Genomic DNA, 17,195 nt, shown 5'->3' with positions numbered 1-17,195 from the left:
GTCTCCTTAGATTATATCATTTAGGAAGCACCAAAAACCCATACAATTCTAGAGCTAACTCTGACAACATCAATAAGAAAAGCCTGATGTCCACTCCACTCTGGGAGCAGAGCCCAGCTTTACCATAAAATTAGAAGTCAAGAAAAGCCTGAAAAATTAGCAAAAGACAGTAACAAAGGAACCTGACCATAACAAGTTACTATGGTGGCAGGGAAGATCAAAGCATAAACCTAGAAGTTAATGACATGAAGCAGCTATGAGCAAAGCCTCAAGGAAAATTGTGAATTGGACATAAGTTCAACAAAAATTCCTGGAAGGATTCAAAAAGGATTTAAAAGACCAATTAAGAGAGGTGGAGGAAAAAATTGGGAAAAGAAATGAGAGTGCTAGAAAATTAGAAAAAGAGAGTAACCATCTTGGTAGAAGAGGCATAAAAAATTACTGGAGTAAATAATACCTTAAAAATAGACTTAGCCAAATGGTAAAAGAGACACAAAATCCATTAAAGAGAAGAACTGGCCAGATAGATAGAAAAAGGTATGAAAATTCACTGAAGAAAATAACTCTAGAAGTAGAATTGACCAAATAGGAAAATATACAAAAACTTAGTGAAGAAAATTCTGAAAAATTAAAATTGGACAAGTGGAAGCAAATGGCACCAAATAACAAACAAAAGCAAAAGAATGAAAAAAATTGAAGAAAACCTGAACTATCTCATTTAAAAAATGACAGACCTAGATTGAGAAGAGATGAGTTTTAGAATTATTGGACTACCTGAAAGCCACGATTAAATAAAAACACCTAGACATAATATATCAAGAAATTATAAAGGAAAAATGCCAGATATCTTAATACCAGAAGGTAAAATAGAAACTAAGAGAATCCTTGATCATCTCCTGAAAGAGATCCCAAAATAAAAAACTCCCAGAAATATTATAGCCAAATTCTAGAGCTCCCAGATAAAGGAAAAAAAAATATTACAAGCAACCAGAAAGAAGCAATTCATACATTATGGAGCTACAGATAGGATCACACAAGATTATGTAGTTTCCACATTTAGGAAGACTTGGAATATGATATTCTGGAAGGCAAAGGAGTGAGGAACAAAACCAAGAATCACCTATCCAGCAAACCTGAATACAATCCATTCACTCTGCTTCATATCTGCACACTGGACCCAGATGGCTCTGGAGGAGAAAGTGAGACTGGTGCCTTAGCACAGCATCTCCTCATTCAAATCCAATTCACTTCCTTATCATGGCATCACCTCCCTCATGTCATGGTCTTCTTCCAGAATGAAGGAAAAAAAATCAGTCCTTGGGGGGGGGATGAATATTTAAAGAAATAGGGGACTTTCAAATTTTCCTGATGAAAAGACCAGAGCTGAATAGAAAAGCTGATGTTCAAATACAAGACTCAAGAAGTATAAAAGGGTAAATATGAAAGAGAAATCATAAGGGAATCAATAAGGTTAAAATTTTTACATTCCTATATATTTAGGTGATTAGTCATGTCCAACTTTTCCATGACCCCATTTGAGGCTTCTTGGCAACGATACAGCAATAGTTTGCAGCTTCTTTATCTAGCTCATTTTACTGATGAAACTGAAGGAAACAGGATTAAGAGACTTGTCCAGGGTCACATACCATATTTTTCCCAAAATAAACCCTAGCACATTTTTTTTCAGGATGCTCATAATAGAAGTCCTTTCCCCAAAATAAACCCCAGATAAGATTGTCAGCTAGAGGTTGCATTTTAGTAAGTCCATTGCAACACATGAGAGACATAGTGAATTATAGAATAATAATATTAATATATAATTAAATACAAACATACTGAAAGAAATGATAACATAAATTATAATTATTTATCTGTAAATATCCAAGCAGAGCCATAGGATAAGAGATAAACACCTGTGCTAACTGATTAATTGTAAATGCCTATGTAAACATGGAAAGAGAGCCCCACATCTAATCACAAAGGACAAGAAAGTTAATACTGAATGTCTTTCAGGCATTTATATTCTTGAAACTGAAAAAGCCTGGTGCACACAAGCAGTAATAAGGAAGTGGGTCAGTTTAATCCTGCCATTTGTCATGCGAGATGGCCAAAGAGGTCTGCTAGTCTGGGATTCAGCCAGCACAGGTCAGATTCAGGTCAGCTAAAGACATGAAGAACTTTCTTACAGAGAAAAGAAAGGATCAAATAATGATTCCCACAGGAATGACTGCCTATCTCCAGACTCTTGGTGTTACCATAAACAAGCCATTCAAGGACCACTTGCACATGGAAATCAATGACTACATTGAAAATAGAATGGAGAGAAATCAGCCTGGAAACTATGATGCCTGACTTGCAAGAAATCATGACTTGGGTGAAGAATTCATGGGATAAAATCACTGACAGCTATGTTGCCAATGCACTATGAGAAGACTACATGGATAAGAAGTGCTCATTTAAGGACAGGTCTATTGCTGGACATGAGAAATTGGGGTCAATGGTTCTACCAGAAATGGAGTCACAAGAAATAGAAGTTAGAATTCTGGGTTTGGAGAGTTATGACAATGTTTTAGAAGATGACATTACTGTTTGAATAAATGTAGATTTTTTTTACATGAATAAATGAATAGATAGTGGTACATGAAAAAAAATTAAAACATCTCCTGAAAATAAACGTTAATGTGTCTTTTAGAACAAGAATTAATATAAGATCTGGTCTTATTTTCAGGGAAACATGGTAGTGAGTGTCTGAGGCAGCATTTGAATTCAGGTTTTCTTGATTCTAGAGCCAGCACTCTTTAACTACTCCATCTAGTTACCTACATAGTTCTATATGAGAGGATGATAATTGTAACTCCAAAAAGCTGCATCATTATTAGGACAGTTAGAGGGTGTCTGTATACTCTCAGAGGTAATAGGTGTGAGTTGTCTATGATAGGACAATTTCAAAAAATGTAATATTTTGGAATGAGAAAAGAGTGTTACACTGGGAGATGGAAGAAAGGAGAGGTAGAACAGGGTAAATTATTTCATGTAAAGGTGTGAAACGAAGACTTTTTACAATGGAGGGGAAGATGGACTGTGGCAGGCAACTCTTGAACCTTGTTCTCGGGGTGGCTGGGTGGCACAGTGGATAGAGCACCGGCCCTGGAGTCAGCAATACCTGAGTTCAAATCCAGCCTCAGACACTTAATAATTACCTAGATGTGTGACCTTAGGCTTTCTATTTTCAGAGAAAGAATTGATGGAGTCTGAGTGCAAATTTAAAGACACTGTTAGTAATTTCTTTATTGTTCTTTTTTTTTGTCTGCGTTCTCTTTTCCACCATGGCTAATATGAAAATGTTTTGTGTGATTGCATAGTTATTACTTAAATCAAATTGCTTGCCTTTTAGATGAGGGGAAGGGATGGAAGGGAGAGACTTGGGACCTCAAATTTAAAAAAAAAGGTTAAAAATTTTTGTTTACATGTAACTGAGGAAAAAAATAAAATGAAATGGAACTTTAATTTGAACATATAGTAAATAGTCTGATGTTAATTGTAATTGCTTAGCATATTTTCTACTTTTTCTGATTGCTTTCAGGTTATGTTTCATTTATCACATAAGTGATATTGTTTTCTTAGCCTGTGAGTGAATTGTTTTTCTATATTAGATATTTAATGGAAGTGGGTGGTTACATTTTGAAGGATGGCACAGGAAGGATCCCTCTGAAAATCTTCATGAAAATGATAGTAGTGTTTATTACATTAAATCTCATGATCCACAGTTTTGAGAGACGTTAGTTCAGAGATGACCATGAAAAAGTTCTTATCTTTACCTACAAGTATTGTTTCCCTAAGTTTGAATTCTGGCATTCCTCTATATGACTGTAACTTATCATCCCCCTTCTTACTGTTGTGTTGCTGAATGGAGCATTATATGAGAAAAACTAAACCAATCTTACTAGGAACATTGAAAATCAATGTTGTTTAATCATACCTGAGTCCTGCTGCAAAGCAGTGCCTAATAAGTGTTTATTGATTATTTATTGATTGATTCCTCTTAATTCACTATTCCAAACCTTTCCCTCCTTTCCCTCTAAACTCTTAATTTACTGAGAAAATAGAGAACATTTAATATGACTTCTCCCATTCACTTCATCTCAGAATCCCTTGACATCTCTTAGTCTTCCTTTCCCCTGCTTTTTATTTTTTTAAGTATTTTTTTAAGTATGTTTAATTTAATTTTTTTTTTTAAGGTTTTTGCAAGCTAGGTTATTATTAAGTGTCTGAGGTCAGATTTGAACTCAGGTACTTCTGACTCCAGGGCCAGTGCTCTATCCATTGTACCACCTAGCTGCCCCAAGGATGGGGCTCTGGATTTTGACTGTAATATACCTCAGAGTTTTTTCATTTGGAAATTTCATTCAGATGATCAGAAAAATCCTTCTAGTTCTACTTTAGGTTCTAAGAGATTTAGATTAGTTCTACTTGAAATAGGTTGCTTAGGTTCTTTGGCCATGGTATTTAGATAGTTTAATAATGCTTAATATTTTTTCCTTCATTGTTTTTCAGGTTAGTTGTTTTTACTATGAAGGTACTGTACCTTTGTTTTTGTTTGTTTTTCAGTGGATTTTATTTTAATATTTCTTGTTGTTTCATGGAGATTTTGAGTTCTTTATTTGGTACCTTTTGATATTTTGGTAAGTTTTTTTTTTGTTTGGGTAAAGTTTTGTACTTTTTCATTTCTTTCTTTCATACTCTCATTTCTTTTCCAGTTTTTTTTCCTTTTATCATTCTCATTGCTTTGACAAAAATAATTTAAGTTCTTAAAAACCCAAATCTTCTATTCTTCTCTTCCAGGAATTCTAGTTGAATTTGTGCCCAAATTTCTTTAATTTCAGGCTATGCCAGTAGTTTTAGAATAGTTCTTTTATTATATATAGTTTTGTGCCTTGAGCATCCTGATTACCACAATAACTTTTTTTATGGTGGATTTTTTTTTTTAATTCTTCCAGCCTAGTTCCTGAGTTAGGATATGATGTTGATCCCTGGCTCTGTACATTTCTGTTGCGAGCACCTGGGGTTTGTCTTGTCCCTATCTTTTTGGTTCATTGAATGTTCCTGACTTAGATTGGGTCTGATTGCTGCTGAATTTGGCCATGGTCAGCCAGGTGGGAAACTGCTTGTTTAGTTACAAAACTGAAAGTTTTCCCTTTGGTCTAGGGTTCCTACCCTGTTTATTTGTTTGTAGATTTCAGGCAGAATTAAAGGCTTAAAATTATAACTTTACTCCCATCTTTAGGGTTTGAGCTACACAGTTACTTGTTTGCTTCTGAACCTACTTCTTGGTATAATGTCTAGATCTGAGTTGGCTTTGTGTGGGAGTGGTGAGGGGAGAATGGAGGAGTTGGAGCACATGTCTTCTCTTTAGACCCACCCTAGATCTTCAACCTGGAACTGAGTATGAGATAACAAAGCTGCCAGGTTGGACCTTTTATGGTGCCCTGTTATGTGTCTGAGTGTTCTTGCTCTGATTCTCAGTTTCTCTCTTGAGTGCAGTATGCCCAGGTTCCCTCCCCAGTGTCTATAGACGTCCCCATCTCTCTCTCCCTATGTCAGTTTAGACTTGGAAAATAACTCCCTGACTTTTTCTTGTATTTGCTCATTGGAATTTGGTCTGGTTTATTTTTTAGAAAAATTTGAAGGGGATTTGGGGGAGCTTGTTGTGCATTGCTTTCTATTGCTCCACTATCTTGGCTCTTACTTTCCCCACTTTATCACAATTGACCTTTTTTTCCTTGTCAAGGCCAACTCTTCTAACATGTGTTTGAACCCCTCTTATTTTCTCCCAATAGACTGCATCCTCAATTATTCTCTTACCTTTATTTTTCTCTCCTATCCTGCTCTTATCTTCTTTTTCCTTTTCTCATCTTTATCTCTTGATTAATTCATCTCCTTAATCCTTTCCTACTGCCTCTGAATCACAGCCTCCTTGTTAAAAAAACCCCATAAAACCTCTCTTCATTATACCATCTCATTCTTTCAAGTTATAATCTTACATTTCTTTTCTTAAATTCCTCAAAAAAGTTGTCTAAATTCCCTATTCTTCTACTGTTAGTCCTTAACCCTTTGAAGTCTAATTTCTGACTTCATCATACTATTGAAACTTCTCTCCAAAGTTACTAACAGTCTCTTAGCTTCAAAATCTGATTTTTTTTCTTAGTACTTATCTGTAAACAATCTGCTTCTTATAGCATCTATTGACCATCTTCATGCTTCTCTACTCTGGGTTTTCATGGCACCACTGCCTTTTGGTTTTCTTCCCACCTTTTTGATTGACTCCTTCTTAGTTTCCTTTGCTGACAACATCCAGATTATATTACCTAAGGGATGTTTTCTAAGATTCTAGGCTAAATCCTCTTCTTATTCTATGATTTTTTTTTTATCAAATCTCATACATTTAATTATTATCTTTATGCAGATCACTGTAAGATTTATAGGTCTACATCTAGTCTTATGTAAATGATTATCTATTGGACATTTTATTTTTATTTATTTATTTAGGTTTTTGGCAAGACAATAGAATTAAGTGATTTGCCCAAGGTCACATAGCTAAGTATTAAGTGTCTGAGGTCAAATTTGATCTCAGGTCCTTCTGACTCCAGGGTGCTCTTTCCACTGCACCACCTAGCTGTCCCATCTTTTGAACATTTTAAACTGAAATTACTAGAGACATCTTAAAACTCAACATATTCACAACTGTATTATTTTCTCCCCTCATCCCACTTGCCTTATAGCCATTCAGTTGCTGAATTTTCTAGGGATACTACAATACTTATCTTGTGTCCAGACTCTCCTCTTTTGTCACAAGTTACCATTTTTAGTTCATGCCTTCATCACTTCTTTCTTAGATTATCATGACATACTCTTCTAAATGGTTTCCTTGCCATAAATCTCTAACCACTCCAGTCCATCCTACATACTAAAGTAGGTTTCCTTCAATGTAGGTCTGACCATGTTACATTTCTACTTAGTCAACTTCATTGACTCCTTTACTTCTAGGATAAAATATAAAATCTTCTGCTTGGCGTTTAAAACCCTTTACAACTTGACCACATCTTCTCTTTCCAAAATTGTTAGATATTACTCCTCTTCCCGTCCTGTAATCCTGTCAGACTATCCTTTTGTCTGCTCTGCCCCCCCAAGCCTTTGTATTGGCTTTCTCCCACATCAGGAATGTACTTTCTCATTGCATCCTTTTCTCCTTTCATCATGAAATTCAAACATTATTTTCTACAAGAAACCTTTCCTGATCCCCCAAATTCTAGTACTTTTTTAGACTAGTTTGAATTTAACTACATATATATATATTTCTTTTACTTTAAATTTCTGCAGTTTGTGATCCTATATGTATGTGCTTTCCTTCCTCATTGGAATGTGGTTCCTTGAAAATAGGAATTGTTTCTTCTCTGTATTTTTCTCCATAGAGCCAAGCACAGGTCATACAAATGGAAAGCAATTAATAAATTTTTGTTGATTGATTGATGGCTTAACTGCTCCCAAAATTATATTTGAACCTGTCATTGATTGAAAATATGGGTCAAACTTCCATAAAATAGTAAATTAGATTTTGGATTAGAACTCAGATGATGGACTTTTACAGTATAGTGTGATTTTTAAAAAATAATATAATTTAAAAATCATAATTGTCTGATGAATCATTGTTATATTTCTGCAAGAAAGACAACAGAAAAGCACTAAGATTTAAAACTTGGAAAGATACATAATGAGTGTGAAATAGTGATTAATTTTCTCCACTGAAGGGAGAAAAAACAGACTTCAATCATAGAATGAGGGATTCGTGTTAGGCTTCAATATGTTATAGTTTCACCACAGAGACAGGCAATGTCCTCCAGGGGGTAGGAAAGTTGATCTTGGAGCCAGGAAGCCCTGAATTCAAGCATTGCCTCTGATACATAATAGTTTTGTGACCCTCTGAAAGGCCTAAAGTGATACTTAGGACCAAAGGTACCAGTGATGCACCCCAACAGCATCTGTGGAAGGAGTTTCCATATCTGGTACTTCTTTATATCTCCAGTGAATAAATGAAATTATTGATATATACAAAAACAAAAACTTCAACTGTAAGGATTAATATCCTTTGGAAATCTTGCAGACCTATAATTCCTTGATTATTTTGTAATTGCTTTTCAATCAAGAACACATTATCTAGGCCATGATTTATTGAAGCTCCAATTTACCCAGTTTCCTGTCCTTCTATATTTCAGATTTATGTGCAGTTGTATATTATGTCATTTCTTTCACCTCATGATCTGTTTGAACTGGGAAGGACAAGTCGATATTGGAATATAACTGTACGAGATCCTATGCTCTGGAAATATTTTCTTTTGCGGGATCTTCCTTCTTGGTCATCTGTTGACTGGAAGTCTCTACCAGACCTACAAGTCTTAAAAAAACCCTTATCCGAGGTTATTGATAATGAACCTTATGACTATATGGCAATGTAAGTATTCACTTTCATAAAATTAAAAAAAAACAGTGACGTAACATTTATTGTTCATAGCCAGTATAATTTTAAATTACATTTCAAATTTAAATTTAAATATAGTTTTAAAATAACAGTTTTACCTGTTTTATTACTAAAATTATTTTACTGGGTTAGGAAAAATAATAATAATAAAGTTGATTTGGAAGATCAAAAGGTCAAAACTTCAAAGAAATCAGGGGAAAAAGATATAAAAGAAATAGATTCAGCAGCATCAGATCTTAACTATAATATAATATGTGAGAGCATTCTTGAAGTGTAAAAAAGATAATTTCATTTATTTTGAATTACATTTTTTTGGTATAAATAAATGAATGTATTCAAGAATAGAAGGAATGCAGAAAATGGGGGGAAGCTTTCTTAGATACTCTGTCAGATAAATTATGATTGGGTTGAAATACTGTTTTGATTGAGGAAATTATGAGAAGAAATTAGAAAAACATGGAAATATTTGGGACTTATGAAGGGAGATGCTATCCACCTGAGAAATAGATGATAGAAGGAAATAAGCCTAGTATCATATTATATATGTGTATATTAGTGTATTTGTTTATATTTGTAGCTATGTATATATATATGTGTGTATATAATTGTAGCCTCCTTTAGGTGCTGATAGAAAGGGGGGGAGTGCACAGCAGAGAATAAAAGAAAACCATAAGGAAGCAAAGAAAAGCTGAATGGCTTTGAAAATAAGTGGTATTTATTATATAGGTTTTCTTGAAATGGAAATTTATTGCTTTATATTGAATCCTCTCTTATGGTCTGTTATGTATATGGCATCGTTTCTTTTTTCTTTTCTCATTTGTATTTGAGTTGTAAAAAGTTTTCAAACAAACCAAAAAACAGTGGCTGTTGGCTTCCTGTGAAGACAGTGGAGTCAGAGGATTTAGATGCCATTCCTGACTGCCATTTGCTAGGTGTGGTATCTTCAGCAAATCCTTTAAGTTCTGTGGGCTTCAGTTTCCTTATTCATAAAACCACGGTGTTTGGACTCTATTAAATATAAAGTCCTTTTAAGCTCTAAATTTAGTAATGCTTCCCTGGGACTTAGGTTCTGGTGGCAAGACTATGATGTGTCAGAGAAGGAAAGCTATTCTTTTCAGGGTATGTGGTAAGGGAATACAATCAGTCAAGTCCCAAATTTTAGCCATTCTAGTTGCTATTTCCTAGCATTAAGTGTAGATTCTGGGATTTATACTGACCCCATTAGGCAGATAAGTGGTTAGAACAATTTTCATCTACAAATCTTGTTCCACATGCCTAGCCTTAATCACTTAACTGTTTCCCATTTCTCATCCCAGTTTAATTTGAGTGAATAGAGTATTAAGTTGTGAATTAGATTGGGTCTTTCCTATGACACAAGTTGTGTGACTAGACTTTGTAGTATTTGAGGATTTTTGTACCCACTTTGTTTCCAATTCTTTCCTATATAATGCACTACCATGAATATTTTGATAATATATTTAATTTTTCTGTATTTGACTTATAGGAGGTATGTGTATAAATGTGTGTGTGTGTGTATATGTTTATATACCATAGTTCATGTGTATACACGTTCAGTAGTGGGATCATTGGGCAAAGGTTATAAGCAGTTAACTTTTCACATATAATTCCAAATTGTTTTTCAGAACACTTGGAGCAAATCACAGTCCTATTCACAATATATTGATGTTCTTTTTTTTTTTCCCTACAATCTTTCCAGTGTTGACTATTTCTGTTAGGTTCTTTGGTTGTTTGATCTTGTAATCTTTCCCAATTTGCTCGGTATAAGGTAATGGAGGATGATGTATTTCCAATATCTGAAATGCCTCTTAATGTATTTGCTTTTTATCTATTGACTTAGCAAACATTAATTGACAGACTTAAATTCCTCATGAGACAGTCTCAATGAGTTAATGAGCATGATAAAAGAAGATACATTATCATAAAAAAGATATTTTTCTAGGTTTTTAATTTCTAGTTATGACTGTCTTAAACAGGTATAAAATGAGCTGTCCAAATACCAGAAGACACTTGAAATCCAGTCGCCACATGTATGGAGCTGTTGCCTCTTTTTTGCAGTCACTGATCCTTCAGACAGAACCTCGATTTGCTATGTTTGGACCAGGTTTGGAAGAGCTGAATATATCTTTGGTGTTGAACTTGATGTCTTGGACGGAACTTTCCCCAATGGCTGGTTTACCTCAGAGGCAGATTGATGGTAATGTCCACATTCATCTATGGCATATGTTACACTTGGTATGGTTTATTTGAGACTTGATACTACTGTTGAGTAGGCAGAAAATTATTCATTATTTAATGGTAAATTAACTCTTTGAAACAAATTAGGTAGTTTAATTTGATGCAATGGAACATCCAATAGTATCAGTGAGCTAAAAGTAATTCACCTAAAAATATTGAGCTTTTTTCTTAGAAGTTAACAAAAAATAACTTTATATGATTTAACTGAAGATTATTAAAAATTTTCTGTTTAGCCGAGCATTTAATTTTTTTAAAATAAGAGGTCATAGTTGTCATCATTTAAAAGAATTAGCAGCAAAAAAATTTGTTGAATTCTTACTCTATGCAAGTCATTTTACTAGGTTCTGGGGATGCAATAACATAAGATTTGGTTCTAACCCCTCTGGAGCTGATAGCTAGTTGAAAATGCAAGGCATATATGTGTATATATACACATATTTGTAAATAAGATATGATGTGCTAAGTAGCAGTTAGGTGATATTTGTTTCCTTACTCCAACTCCTGTAGTAACATTGAATGCAGTGTCTTGGAGTTGGGAGAAAACTGGAAGTGGAAAGACCAGTAAATTTTTTCAGACAGTGATGAAGACCTGAACTAGGATAACAGTAGTGAATATGGGAAAAGGGGATAACAGATATAAGAGAATAAGGTGGAAAGAATTCATAAGACTTGTTAATTAGATCTTTAGAATAAGAGGGGGAAGACAAGGAGAGAGATAAATCCAAAGTTTCAGACTTAGGTACCTGGGGAAGTATTGTTGACAAACATAGAAAAGTCAGGAAAAGGAACTGGCTTTTGGAGAATTGGGATGCTTAAGTTTTTAACATGTTGTATGGAAATGGCAGATGACTAATGATACAAGCCTGGATCTTGGAGGAAAGATTTGAGTTGGGCATATTGGTTGGTTGGTTGGTTCTTGTTCTTCATTATCAAAGAAGATCAAAATGACATCACTGTTTGAGACAAATTACAGTGCATCCAATTGTGGCTGATCAGACCAATATGAACTTGGAATGTTCTATCACAGATTGGCTACAAAAAAGTCTGTTTGAACACCTGGGGTGCTTATTCTAAACTTACATATATCATGTTTTCTTTGAGCTGCTTCAATTCTACATTCCTCATAAAGTGCAGCAGCACCCTCTCTGATAAGGGCACAACATGTCTCCCCATGCTTTATTATCTAATTGTAGGACCTGAACAGGTTCTTAAGAGAGTCCTTCAGGCTGTTCCAGTATCACTTCTTCTGACCCCCCTTGTGAGTGTTCACCCTGTGTGAGTGTTCCTTAAAATAGTCTTTTTTTTTTTTGGCAAAGATATCTCTGGCATTCTAACAATGGGCCCATTCCATCATAGTTGCTCTCTCTCTCTAGTAATGTTTGAAGGTTTGGTAGTTTAGCATGAGAAAGGACCTCAGTGTCTGGTATCTTCTCCTGCCAGATGATCTTCAGAATCTTCTAAGACAATTTAAATGCAAGCGATTTAGCTTTCTGACATGGTGCTGGTAGACTGCCGAGGTTTCACAGGTATACAACAATGAAGTCAGTACAATGGCTCTGTAGACCTTCAGTTTGGTAGTCTGTCTTCTTTCTTATATTTTCTTTTGGAGTCTAGCTTTGGCACTTCAAACTTCAACCTCATTGTTAATGTCTACCTCCCTGGAAAGGACACTGCTAAGTTAAGTGAACTTGCCCACAATTTTCAGAACTTCTCCATTTACTGTATTCGATGGTTCCACATATGGATGGACAGGATGGTTCTGGCTGATGGAACACCTGTGTTTTCTTGGTGCTAATTGTTAGACCAAAAGTAGCACAAGCTGCAGTTGAAGAATTTGCCATCAATGTGATAGCTGACCTTGATGTTGTGTTTATCCTTAGTGAAGGCATTTGATAATATGACTGAAAATGTCATGCTAAAAAGCATGAGAGCAAGGACATAGCCTTGTTTTACTCCATTGATGACTGGGAAATCTTGAGAGCATCGTCCCCTAGCCAGAATTTGGGTAATCATGTCACCACGAAACTGATGTACAATACTGATGAACTTTTCTACACAACCAAATTTTGCCATAATTTTCCATAAACTCTCCCAACTGATGGTATCAGAGGCTTTGATCAGTTCTACAAATGTTGTATACAGACTTCTGTTCTGCTCCTAGCATTTTTCCTGAAGTTGTTGGGCAGCACACACCCTTTCTGAAGCCACCCTGGCTCTCAAGGAGGTGACCATCTTCTAGGTGAAGGATCAGTCTTTTGAGAAGAACTCTGACAAGAATCTTAACAGCAATTACTAAAAGAAAATACCCTGTTATTGTCACAGGACTATCTATTCCCTTTACCTTTTTAGAGATGGACAATGGAGACATCCTTGAATTCTTGGGGGATAATCTCTTCATGCCATATAATCTGGAAAATTTCAATCAACTTTTGGATGAGCAATGGACCTTTCACCTTGTAGATCTCACCTGAAATAGAATCAGCAGTATGTGCTTTGCTATTTGAAAGGAGCCTAATGGCATTCAAAGCCTCTTCTTCAGTTGAAACTTCAGCTAGGGAGAAATTGACTTCAACTTGAGCTAATGGTCAGTGACTTCTGCATCAATTGATGATGGTCTATTAAGCACACCAATGAACAGTTCAGCTTATCTCTCTAGGATCATATCCCTATCATTAATCAATGTGGCTCCAGTAGCAATGAGTAAAGAAAAAGCACTAGATGTCTTTTGATCTATTGTTGTCAACTCTCTGTTGGCTCAGTTTTACCACCAAGTTAGCACCAAACTCCTGCCACTCAGGGAGACACTCCATTCTCTTAATATGAATTCTTCTGGTAGTCACTTTGCCTTGGGGCTACCACTTTGGTTGAATATGAATAATTAGCTTGGAGAGGATGAGTCTGTGATCAGTCCAGCATTCTGCACCACACAATCCCTTTGTCACTCTCATATTCTGTCTGTACATTGATAATAAGTGTCTCCAGATCTTCAGAAATTTTTTTTTTTACTTCATGGTGGGAGCATAGGTACTGATGGTGGCATGACATCTTCCGGCAAGTGGCAGTCTTGTTGTTATAAGTCTGTTGTTCACTCCTTTTGGTAGGCATTCAAACTTGTTGACCAGATTAGTTTTGATTACAAAACCTACCCCAGCTTTATGGTATTCTCCTTCACTGTGACCACTGCAGAAAAACGTATGTCCAGTTCCAACTTCAGTAAGCTGGCCTTCATTTTCCATCCTTGTTTCACCCAGGGTGCTGAGTGATACCTGCTGAGTTCTTTTGCAACAAATGCTGTTAAAAATCTTGCAGCTTGATTGAATCGTGTTGTCTGTGAGTGTACCCATATTTTTTGCTCTGTTGGTAAGTGGAATCTTCTTTGAAGAAGTTTTTGTAGACTTTTTTTGTTCTCAGCCACAGGGTGGGAGCCTGCCTCAGGAATCAGATCAGGGTTGGGTAAGCAGACAATTTTTAGGGCACCTTTTCTAACCCTTTTCTCACACTAGGAAGTAAACAGTGCAGTCCTTAAAAAGACTGTTCAGACACCCAGGGAGCTAGTGAATCCCACTGCTGCTTTCAGTGGGTAAATGACTCTATGATCTAGGTAACTTGCCTATCACCACAGGACTTAAGAGGAATGGTAAAGTGATATGGATAATGTCTTTTGATTTATGCATAAATTGGATTTAAGTGAGGCAGAGTTGCCTGAAGTCATTGGTCTCACTTTCTTTTCCAACATCATCATGGTCCAGTGGCAAGAGAGAGTCAAGACAATTGGTGGTAACTCTAGATGCAGTGGATGACCTTGCTTCTTGGATGTCTAACCAGGCTCTGAGCACTCCACAGTACCTGCTTCAGCTGCTTTCATGACCATTGGAATGAAGTGACCCATTCCACCAGTAGAAGACCTCACATTCTTTGTGTAGATACCCACCACAACTTACTGATGAGTTTGATGCTCCCTTGGCTTAACCTGCCTGTCAAAAGGGTTTACTGTGGTGTGGCTACTGTGCCATGCTACAGCTTCTTGGAGCTACAGGTGGACATCAAAGGTGGTAAGTGGCCCTGAAAAGTACTTGGCAACCCTCACACCAGAGGTGCTACACTTCCTTGAACATACCCTATACCCTTGGGGCATATTGATATATAGAAGATATTTATATTGACATGATGAAAATGGATGAGATCTAGAAGGAAGAGGAATTTTGAAAAAGGACTACCTCAAAATCCCTGTACACATCCTCTATTTTATTCCTCCTTCACTACAGTCTCTATTGAAGAAGGAGCCTTTTTTTTCTTGCCAAGGCCAACTCATCTCACTGTGACACTGATTTCATCCAATCCTGCCTCCTCCAGGATTATTTTGCCCTTGAGCATTTATATTTATTCATTCTCTCTCTCTCTCTCTCTCTCTCTCTCTCTCTCTCTCTCTCTCTCTCTCTCCTGGCCTTTCCATTTTGATTTTCATCTTCTTTCTTCTTTCTCTTCTTACTCACTGACTCCATATGTACTAACTACAAACATGCTCATTTCTCTCTCTCAGCTTTAAAAAAATATTCACTTTTACTACTCTCATAAAGTGTCATTCTACACTCTCTTTCACAAGTAAACTATTATAGTCATCTATACTCTTTAGTTTATTTTTATATTATTACAATAATCTTGTATGAGAGTAAATATAAACTCCGCTCCCCCCAAAAAAGATAGAGAAACCTCAAGAATATGCCATTATATTCAACTCCTTCCTGTGTTTTGTCTATATATGCTCCTTCTAACTGCTCTTATGAAAGAGAAAATTATATGAGTTATCAGTATCTACTTCCCAAGTATGAATGCAAGGAGTTCAACATCATTAAATTAGTCCTTCTTGTCCACCCATTTTATGCTTCAACTGAGTCCTGTACTTGGGGATCAAACTTTCTGTTCATCTCTTGTTGTTTCAATAGAAAAGTTTGAAAGTCCCCTATTTTATTAAAGTTCATCTTTTCCCCTGAAAGAAGATGTACAGTGTTGCTGGGTAGTTGATTCTCGGTTTTATAAACCAAGATCTTTTGCTTTCTGGAATATTCTATTCCAAGTCCTACAAGCCTTTAATGTAGATGCTGCCAAATCCTGTGTAATCCTGACTATAGAGCTATGGTAGTTGAAAAGTTTGTTTCTGGTAGCTTTTAGTATTTTGTCTTTGACTTGGGAGTTTTTGGAAGTTTTCCCTTGACTTCTGAGATTTCTTTCTTAATTTTCTGCATACCTGTTTGATTGCTGCATCTCAAAATCCTTTGTTGGATAATCATCCATGTGCCATGCATTAGATGTAGGACTCTCCAAATTTGTCTTGGACCCTCTTCTTTTTTTACACACTCATTGTAATCTCTTCAGCTCCTATGAATTCAAGTATCATTTGTATGCAGATGACTCCCCAATCTTTTAATCCAGCCCTAATTTGTTTCCTGAACTTTGCTCTTCAGCCAAAAGACTGATTGCCTTTTGGCCAACTGCATCTAGATATCCCTTTGGCATTTCAAACTCAAATATGCAAAACAAAATTTAGTATCTTTTCTCCAGAACCTGCCCTTGCTTCAAACTATGCCTTCTTATGTCTGCTGAGATAGTTCCTCAGGTTTGGAAGCTTGGAACCCTCCCCGACTTCTCCTTCAGAGCTTCCTCCATCCCATATCTGTACTCAGTTGCTAAATCTTGTCAATTCTTTCTCACCAGTAATTTATAACAATTATCTTCTTTTCCTCATATAACAAGCTGCTTACTAATTTTAAGTTCTATCATACTAATGAATAGTCTCCATGATGCTAATTTCTCTATATAGCTGCCAAATTTATATTTCCAAAATATTGGTCTGACATGTCCTATCGGAATGGCATGGAATGACTTACCATTCCCTTACACACACAAAAAAAAAAAATCCCTTGTGGCTCTCTGTCATCTCAAGGATAAAACACATCATTCATTCTTCTATTTGAAACTTTCCATAATCTGCTTCCCACTTAACTTTGTAGCCTTATTTCACATTTTTCCCCTGTATTGATTCTCTTTCCCTTTGCACATGCATAAAATAGAAAAAACAGCCTGGTTGTATGGAAAGAGCAATGGACTTATAGTCAGAGGACCTGGGTTCAAATACAATGATGCTACTTCCTTTTTGACCTTGGGCCATTTAAACTTAATTGTAAAATGTTGGAGTTGGACTCTGATTCTATGATGCTTTAGATGTGCTTCTTCATTCCTGATTTTTAGAATTTCTAGCATCCTTCAAGACTGAGTTCACTTTTGTCTCAAAGTCTTTTCTTCAAGAAATCATAAATGAAAACTCAGATTTATTAGAACCAAAGGGCAAAGTAAAGCTAGAAAGAATCCACCAGTCAGTTTCTAAAAAAAAAAAAAAACTCCAAAATGA

The 17,195-nt window shown here is 35.9% G+C and overlaps 1 protein-coding gene across 1 annotated transcript in view; it reads left to right on the top strand.

Annotated features, from left to right (window-relative positions):
* Positions 1 to 17,195, top strand: part of FBXO4 (F-box protein 4) — a 41,144-nt gene that overhangs the window by 4,448 nt on the left and 19,501 nt on the right. The window contains exons 2-3 of the mRNA XM_074207136.1: positions 8,271 to 8,506; positions 10,528 to 10,748. Coding sequence (XP_074063237.1) covers positions 8,271 to 8,506; positions 10,528 to 10,748 — 457 coding nt within the window. The remainder of the gene's footprint in view (positions 1 to 8,270; positions 8,507 to 10,527; positions 10,749 to 17,195) is intronic.

Source organism: Macrotis lagotis, chromosome X, assembly GCF_037893015.1.
Source record: "Macrotis lagotis isolate mMagLag1 chromosome X, bilby.v1.9.chrom.fasta, whole genome shotgun sequence".
Classification (NCBI taxonomy): Eukaryota; Metazoa; Chordata; class Mammalia; order Peramelemorphia; family Peramelidae; genus Macrotis; species Macrotis lagotis.
This window is presented reverse-complemented; position numbering and strand designations above follow the sequence as displayed.